The sequence below is a fragment of the Cnephaeus nilssonii genome, assembly GCF_951640355.1.
Source record: "Cnephaeus nilssonii genome assembly, chromosome: 7".
Classification (NCBI taxonomy): Eukaryota; Metazoa; Chordata; class Mammalia; order Chiroptera; family Vespertilionidae; genus Cnephaeus; species Cnephaeus nilssonii.
The window spans coordinates 9,369,232-9,378,737 of record NC_137078.1 but is presented as its reverse complement, the minus strand read 5'-3'; the positions used below and the strand labels follow the sequence as shown (position 1 = coordinate 9,378,737).

General features: G+C 47.5%; 1 protein-coding gene across 1 annotated transcript; it reads right to left on the bottom strand.

Annotated features, from left to right (window-relative positions):
• Window positions 1-694: 694 nt before the first annotated feature.
• On the bottom strand, window positions 695-3,307 carry FOXQ1 (forkhead box Q1). Its single transcript, XM_079778019.1, has one exon. The coding sequence runs from the start codon at window positions 2,745-2,747 to the stop codon at window positions 1,563-1,565; it is 1,185 nt and encodes a 394-aa protein (XP_079634145.1). The 5' UTR covers window positions 2,748-3,307; the 3' UTR covers window positions 695-1,562.
• Between the last annotated feature and the right edge of the window lie 6,199 nt (window positions 3,308-9,506).

Below are 9,506 nucleotides of genomic sequence, written 5' to 3'. Positions count from 1 at the left end.
GTCTGCTGAATCTCTATCCATTGAGCCAAACCAGTTAGGGCAAATCTCCCATTTTTAATATGGGAAACTGCCCATCTGAAGTGGCACTTTCTCTTCAGATCACAAGGGAAAAGGCTTGGCAGCCTTACATCTACAGACGCTCTCTGTATACAAAAGGGGAGACTGAAAAAAAAAATACTACTAATGGGTTCACACCCAAATGGACTTTTTGCATTCCTAAAAAGGTAGGTTTCGTTTTTGGAAACAAAACAAACAAAAAACATTGACATTCAAATTGCTCTTAAACCGGCCCTAAGGAAATCTTGGGTGATTAAGATAATCACATGCCAGGAATGTTTCCAGCTTTTTGAACCCCAATCAGGACCAATTTGCCTGAAAATGCCTGCTTGACTATAAGCTTGTTGATAATGTCTGCCAGGCGATTCTTGGGGCCCACACCTTCTAAATTGTTCTGTAACTCTTAGGAGAATTCTTACAGAGATCATTGGTCTTAAGTTTTCATAAATCTCACTGTTAGAAGTCCCATCCTGGAGATTTGTACAGCAATCTGTCAGGTAAGAAAACATGCAGACTGCCTCTACTTTTATTGAATCATTCAGGAAAATATTTTGACCCCCCACAGGAAGTTTCTTCAGACTGAAACCTAAACCCACTTCGGAAGGGAGGGGGTAAAAACTCTCCATCTCCAGCCCATCACCACAAAGTGCTAAAGTCAGTTGCGAGTTTTATTTAAAAATAAGCACTATGCCTGGGTTTCATAAAATTTATACATGAATATGTACACAGATACAAATAAAATAACAAAAATAAAAATCACAATTGCTTTCACGTGGCAGTGGTCCTGGCACTTTACATACATAAGGTCAACTTTTGCTTTAAAGAAATTGCTTGGCCCAGGGAGACCACAGTGAGTGATCACCAAACCATGAATAAAGCTGTAGCTTGTTGCCTGCAACTTTCTCAATCCAGATTTCAAAAATATATAAATAATTTAATTATAAAACCCAACAATATATATGTTTTTAATCTTTTTGGCACAGTGAAGCATTGGTCAATAGCAGAGAAATGACTGAAGATTCAGACACCTCTCTCACATTCAGTCACATACGTACACATGGAACAGGGGCCCAACAAACCCCAAGCAGTAGTCATATCATTTATCATACGGACTGGTTCCCTGATGTGCTTTTCTCTTTTTCTTTTGTTAGGAACAAATCAATGGAAGGTGCAACAAAAATGGTAGGAATGAGGGAGTGCCTGGGCAGTAAGAAGAGAGGAAAAGTCGGTGAAGGAAGGGAGAGACAGGCTTGGTAAAGAAACTCAAACAACTATGAAATATTGCTTTGGTCCTCTGTAAAGTTATAAAAGAGGAAGGAAATATTCTGGACTAAGTTTAAACACTTCTGTCAAAAACCCTTTAGCGGTAAGGCACGTTTGATGGAGAATTTTCTTTTAAAGCTCCTTTTCTCTAGACAGAAAGTGCAAAGCCCTGAACGTGCGATACCGGCGTCTCCTAGGGTGCCCACCCCGGTGGGGCTCAGCCAGCCAGCCAGCAAGCCAGTTCAGGCCAAGAGCTTCTCCACGGGGTAGGGCAGGTGCGCGCCCTGGCCGCGGGAGGAGGCCGCCTGCAGGGCCGCGGGCAGCCGCAGGGGGCAGTACAAGTGAGCGCCGCCCCTGCCGCCGCCAGCCGCAGGGCCTTGGAAGGGCTTGGCGGGGACGGAGGAGGAGAAAGGCGCGAGCAGGAGGTGCGGCGCGGGCGGCGGCGCCTCGGCTCCGCGCGCGCCCAGCAGCGCAGGCTCAGCCGCTCCGTACGCGCAGAGCGGCAGTAGGGTCCCGCCAGGCGCGCCGGGGAGGAGCGCGGGATACGCGGAGAGCGGCGGGCAGGGCGCAGCGCCCCACTGCATCCGCACCACGGGGGCCGTGTCCCCGTCGCGGCGGCTGCGGAAGGGCTTGCTGAGGATGCTGTCTATAGCGAAGGAGCTGGAGAATTTGCCCGTGGGGCTGGCGCGCCCCTCCTGGCGGGCGGAGGAGCGCGCACCGGGCGAGTTCGGGGCGGCGGGCGTGGGAGCAGGAGCAGGCGGCGGGGCTGTGGTCTCCTCCGGCCGCAGCCCGAGTGCGGGGACCGGTGCCCGGTGGCTGAGGCGCTTGCGGCGGCGACGGAAGACACCGTCGGCGAAGGTGTACTCGCTGTTGGGGTTGAGCATCCAGTAGTTATCCTTGCCCCAAGGCCGCGAGGGGTCGCGCAGCACCTTGACGAAGCAGTCGTTGAGCGAAAGGTTGTGGCGCACGGAGTTGCGCCAGCCCGTGTAGCTGCCGCGGAAGAAGGGAAACTTGCCCATGAGGTACTCGTTGATCTCAGCCAGCGTCAGGCGCCCGCCCGCCGAGTCGCGGATGGCCATGGCTATAAGCGCGATGTACGAGTACGGGGGCTTGGGCCGCCGCGTGTACGGCTTGCTGCGCCCGCCCTCACCGACCCCTGCGCTCTCGGCCCCGGGCCCTGCGGCGCCCTCCTCTACGATCCCCGCCGCCACCGGGCCCTCCTCCTCGGCGGCAGGCGCACCCCTCGCATTCCGCTTACCGCCGCTTACCGCTGCTGGGCTGTTGGCTGCACAGTCCCCGTCCGACCCCAGGGAGTCGTCGCCGGCTGCGGACAGCGGAGAGGGCGCGTTGCTACCTCCTGTGCCCTCTAGATCACTACCCGGCTTGATCTCGTGAGCCGCACGGGGGCTGAACACCTCCGACTCCATGCCCACGCACCCTGTCCTGGCTCAGCGCCGTACTCTTTTCCCTTGCGCGGTCTTGGGAAGCTGGTGCGGGGGGCGGGGTGGCGACCTCGGGTCCGGGAGTCCTCGCCTTTCTCTCCCAGAGAGCTCTCCCTCCTCTTGTGAGAGACAGTCACTTTCCGTAGAAGAGTCCAATTCCACCGGAATGGTTCCTTGGAGGGGTGTGCTTATTGGGTGAACTAAGAGGGGCGAAGAGGCAAGAGTTGGGTGAGCGCTGTCTTCAGTTCGAGGATGAGAGACGTCAGGGTGAATGTGTGCAAGTGTGCGGCTTTAACTTCTGCTGCCCAGGCACCAGGGCCTTGGGATTTCCTGCTGGAGGGAAGAAGTGTAGGCATCTGCTCTCTGACCCGGAGGGTTTCTTCACCGAACGCCGCAGGTCCCGGGCAGGCGTCCACGGGGCACGGAAATGCGTGCCACCCTTGGGGAGGGTCTGGTGTCTTCAGCCCTGAGCGCCCACGGAGACGAGTCCCCGAGGCTGTGGCTCCCGCAGCCGCCTTTCGGCCCCCGGCCTCCAGAGAAGCATCTCCACGCTGGCCCGCAGCCCCTACGTCTGGCCTCCACCTTCCGCTCGGCCCAATATAACCTGCGGAGGCGGGGCCTGGGCACGGACGACAGAGGGGTGGGGGAATAGGGTGGCTTAGGTGGCTGTGGCTCCCGGGCGGGCCGGCCGCAACAGGTTGAGGCTACGAGGCGGCGCGGCGTAAAAGTCGCTGCGCGCAGGTGGTTGTTTTGGATCTGGCCAGCCCCGCCCTCCGCTTCCAGCCAATGGGAGTGTGCGCGGGGCTGGAAGGGTGCGAGTGTCTGACGGTGCGGGTGTCCGAGGGCTCCGGCCCCGCAGCCGGGTGTTAAGTTCAGGTGGGAGCGCCCCGCGGCCCGGAGGGGTCTCTGCGCCCCGGAGCCCAAGGAAGCGATTTAGGCGAGAGGGCGCAGGGGACGGGACGGGGGAGGGACCTAGAAGGGCTGGGCCGAGCCAGCAGGGACTTGGCTTAGGCTTGTGGCCTTCCTAAGGTATACGCGGTGTGTGTTTGCTTCTCTTGTAGTGAAAGCAGTGCTTCTTTCTAAAGGAAACGCCTCAAGCCCCTGAGGAGGTGCTGCACTTAGAGACCTCACTGGGCGCACTTTGCAGTGGCCTCTAACGGATGCCACCCGCTGTGCCCCGTCATGTGATTTCCTTTTGAGGATTATTTTTGTCGTCTTTCCTTTTTTAATGAATAAAATACTGGACTTGAAATTGTATAAGCCTTTTCGGATGAACTTGACTCTTGTTTGCTAAATGGTCTCTGACTTTCACTTTTCTTTGCCTTTACCTGTTTCTGCACCTGGCTGGTGGCTCTTGGGGAAAAGCAACTGTGTCTAGAACGGGGCACCAGGCTCTGCCTGCGCGAGTGCCCCTCTAGATTCCAGCCTCTGTATTCCTGGGTTCCAACAGGCAACAGGAACGATTGGGAGGGCCTGTTCCCAGGTAGGGGACCCACGGCACGACGTGCTGATGGCTATTTCTTTCCAGTCCTTCTCCTTGGATACTTTTGCTGTGGTTTCAGGTGGCACCGGTGTAGGAGAGTTGGGGAAGGGGGTACTTTCTCCTCACCAGGAAGTTTGGGACCTGAGGTGTCAATACTACAGGGAGGGGCTCACTGACCCCCAGAGGGTACATTTCTAACCTGCTGCCCTTCCACACTGAGGTTTCCTCCTTTTTCCTGTCTTTGTTGCAAATAGAGAAAGAACTGCAAGTACATGGGAGCTCACATTTGATGTTTGTTTTATTACCTTCCACCATTTGTGTGATGTACACAATCCTCTCTTATCTACATTAAGGCAGTTTTAAAGGCATTCAGCATGGGGTGGGCAAAATGACAAGCCCATCGAAGGCTCTGTTATTTTTTGTGTTTGGGAGAAATCACACGTTTTGGATATTAAACTCACATTGTGTGTTCCAATGGGGAGCTGGTGAGGGATGGCTCCTTTCCAGGGGACACTCCTCTCTGGCCCTGGGAGTTCATTGTCCCTAGGACCTGGAGATGGGAGTAAGCTGGGACAAGAAAGCAGCCAGGTAAAGAGGCATGGGTTGGGCTAGGGATAATAGGCATGCATAATGAATGTCATCCTCCTTTGAACTCGAGGTGGACAGGACTTAAGGACAGGACAAAGGCAGGACACAAAGACAGGACAAAGGCCCATTTTATGGAGAAGATAAGCCCACAGTTGATGTGCGGACCCAAGTTGGCTAGTCTAAGGAGGCCTCTGAGAGACTAAAGGACCAAGGTTTTCTGCCCATCACGAGTTCCATTTTGGAGACCACACAGGTGAGCTGTCCTGCAGGCATGAAGCCATCCAGCTAGCATCACACCCCTGTCCCCATGCAACTCAAATGCCCCACCTCCGTGTTTACAGCAACCTTACTCCCAGACTTACCCTGGGCAGCACCCTCCTATCTCCATCCCCACTTCCCTCCCAGATCCCCCAGCTCAGCTGCTCCAGGGTCCTCAGTTATTCTGGGAAGTTCTCTTTGGCCTGTTGATAGGGAGGAGAGAAAATGATGCACCTCACTAGGCCACACTGCCACTCAACATGACTACATGGCCTTGGGGCTGCTCCTTGTTGGTCTTTCATCACCTGTGAGAAAAACACGATTGAATGGACTCAAAGTCTTCTTTCAGCTCCTGCACACTCCATTGTTTGGCACTAGTCTTTGCTTGGGTTGAATGTACAGCACGTGCATTTCCCCCTCTGGTCACTTCTCTGGGCCATCTGGTGTGAACTCCCAGATTACAGCAGCCCAGGATGCAGGTTTGGGGAGAGAGTAGATGGGATTGTTACCCTCCCTGGTGGTATGGGTTGCATGGTAAATAGAAGATCCTTATAAGATGATGTGATCATGCTGTGGTTTTAGATGGTGTGATCACATATTAATTGCCCAGAATAATGCCATGTCATTATTAATAGGGTACCCTACCCTCTTTACAAGTGTTCCAATTTGGGGCAATACATTCTATGGGCACCCTAATTTTAGAAGTCGAATAAATAATAAACATATAACTTGTACATTGTTAAAAAATTAGAGCTATCATTTTATAGACATGGCTTGAAGTCTAAGTTGCACATTATTTTCAGTCAATTCTTTGGCAGATTCTGGTGCTAAGCCAGAATCAGCCTGTTTGGAGGACTCCTCTGTCCCTTTCATAAATGATCCTATGAACCTTGGACTTTGGTGTTCAACCTTTGCTGGGAAAAGACTTGGTCTTGCCTTTCTGAGACTAGACTGGTACATTCAAGAAATTAACTCAGCTTCCAAGTTTGGAGACTGTGCTGCTACCTAAAATGGACTGCTTACCAATCTGTTGGTACACTCTGACCACCTGGCAATGGTTGACAGAATTATATAAGGCTGCATCATGGGAATCAAATACTGTTCATACTGTTCAGAAACCATGCTGGCAGTGGACACTGAATTAGCACATTTGCTTGCAAAAATAAAAATAACGTGCCTTGTGTAATACTGATAATGATTTGCTCTAATTCTCCCTTTTAAGCTTAGTGGAATTTCTAGAACTTCTTTACCAATTTCTTCCCAAGTGATAGCAGCAGAGACATCTATCCATATTCCTACAATTACCTCAAGTTCATATTCTTAACTTTCACAGTCCTGTACATGTCAGCTGTTTTGCACATTGCCTTGACTGAAAATCTCTGAGGCCAGCTTTGTTCTCAGGCCTATCATCAAGCTATTCTCTATTGAACTAAGAGTACCACATGAGCGAAAGATTGCAAACAATAGATAATTTTACCATTTTTAATTCCCTCTCAGGGAGTTTGGCTTATTTCTCTTTCCTTTTTCTTCTCATTTAAGTTCTTATCTATAAATTAGAAAATTATCCTAATCATGGTTAATTAATACCATACTAGTGCTGGTGATACTATATTAAAAGAGAAGAATGTACAAGTTATGATGGGCAATTGGACTTAATGAAGAGCATTGATGTTTTTAGAAGTATTCAAAAATTCTTTTCAGAATTTCCACAAAGCCTCCATCTAATTCCTTAATATCTTGTTTAAATTATATTGATGATGAAGCAATAAGAATATTATGAGGATAATATTTTACAATTTTTATGTCCCCTAGTATCTGTCACTCAAAATAGTTGCCCAGTTTATATTTTTTAAATGAATAATTTATGACATCACTCATGTATTTATTTATTTTTTTCAAAATATATTTTATTGATTTTTTATAGAGAGGGATAGAGAGCTAGAAACATCGATGAGAGAGAAACATCGACCAGCTGCCTCCTGCACACCTCCTACTGGGGATGTGCCCACAACCAATGTACATGCCCTTGACCGGAATCGAACCTGGGACCTTTCAGTCCGCAGGCCGACACTCTATCCACTGAGCCAAACCGGTTTCGGCAACATCACTCATGTATTTAAAGCACTTAAATATATTTTTGTTATGGAAAGTTCCAAATAGACAGCATATAATTTCATTAAATATATTTCACTATATACTTCTGAAGGTAAGGACTCTTCAAAAAAATATAATCACAATATAATTATACCTACAAAATTAATAGTATGTCTTTAGTAAGATTAAATACTCGGTAGGTATTAAAATATTCATTATCTAAAAAGTGTCATATTGTTTTAGTCAGTTTTATTGAGGTATGTTTTACACATAATAAAATGTACCTATTTTAATTGTACAGTTAAATGAATCTTGGCAAACATATACATTCCTGTAATCATCATTGTAATTAAGATATAAAACATTTTTATTACTGCAAAATGTGGCCTCATGCCCCTTGCAGTCAATTCCACATCCTCTCCCCATTCTCAGCCCCAGACAATAGCTAATTTGCTTTTTGTCACATTTTATATGAAGACTAGAGGCCTGGTGCATGGATTCGTGCACCAGTGGGGTCCCTCGGCCTGGCCTGCGGACATCCCCCCGAGGGGTTCCGGATTGCGAGAGGGTGCAGGCCAGGCCGAGGGACCCCACTGGTGCACGACTGGGGCTGGGGAGGGACTGCAGGAGGGCTCCAGGGCATGCCCGGCCCATCTGGCCCAGTCCTGATCGACCAGACCCCAGCAGCAAGCTAACCTATAGGTTGGAGCATCTGCCCCCTGGTGGTCAGTATGCATCATAGCTACCATTCGAATGGTTGAACAATTGACCAGTCGAATGGTCACTTAGGCTTTTATATATATAGATGTGAATTATAGGAAGATACACATATATCTCTGATTCTATGTTTGGGTTTTTTTGCCACTTAAAATATTTCCTGATTAGCCCTGGCTAGTATGAAGCCATTAGCCCTTGCTCAGTGGTTAGAGCATCTGCCTGTGCACCAAAGGGTTATTTGTTTGATTCATGGTAAAAAGCACATGCCTGGCTTACAGGTTTGATTACTGGCAAGTGTGGGAGACAACCAGTCGATGTGTCTCTCTCACATAGATGTTTCTCTTTTTCTCCTCCTTCCTCCCTCCATTCCACTTTCTCTAAAAAGAAAATCAATGGGAAAAAAAATCCTCAAGTGAGGATTAACAAACAAACAAACAAAATATATATATATATATATTTTTCTGATTATAACTTTTTCAGCAATTTGATTATAATGTTCTTTGTTATGGTTTGTGTTTATCCATTTCACATATCATTGAGCTTCTTAAATATATGGATTTATTATTTGTATCTGAGATGGAAAATTTTCAGTTATTATTTCTGCGAATATTTTTTGTTTTTGCCACCTATACTCTTAGCTTCTTTTTCTTTTTGGACTCCAATTATATGTTTGTTTGATTGCTTGATATTATCCCACAGATGGCTGAGTTTCTTTGCCCGCGCGCGCGTGTGCGCGCGCGCGTGCGCGTGTGTGTGTGTGTGTGTGTGTGTGTGTGTGCATGTTTGTCTGTTTCCCCCTCTACCTATTATTTGAATATTTTTTATTGCAATGTCTTCATGTTCACTGGTCTTTCTTTTGCCACATCTGTTCTGCTGTTAAAATTGTCCAACGAAATTTTCCAAAGAGATAATGTATTTTCATTCTCTGAAATTTCCATTTGATTTATTTTTTTATATTTTTCATTTGTCTCTTTATTATATTCATGTTTTCTTTTAATATCTTAAACATATGTGTAAATAGTCTTTAGAAGTCCTTGTCTGCTACCTCTAAAATTTCTATCATTTATGGCTTTTTTTCTTTTGACATTTTCCTTCTGGTTTACGTGTCATAATTTGCTGGTTTTTTGCATGCCTAGTTATTTTTGATTGGATGCAGGACATTGTCAGGCTTATTTTGTTAAGTATTTGAATTTTTCTTTCTGAAATTTGTTTTGGTAGACAATTAAGAAATTTGATTAAACCTTACCAGACTTGTTTTTAACCATGTTAAAAGGACAGTTCTAGAATAGTCTGTACTTTAGGGATAAGTTAGCCTTACTACTAAGGGATGGCTTTTTTTGGCCTCTCTCTATATTGCCCTGAGTGTTCAAGAAGGGAAGTCCATACTTGGTTGTTTAGAATCTATATACTTTCCAGCTCTGTGAAAGTTCTGGAAACTGTTCTTCAATTCTTCAGACAGCCTTGTATATTTTCACCTACAAATGCACAGATTAGTGTTCAGCTAAAGACCCACTGGGCCTCCTATGCAGATTTCTGGAACCCTTCCCTGCATAGTTCAATTCTCTGTGATACTTCGCCACAAATTGCAACAGGTTTAGCCTCCC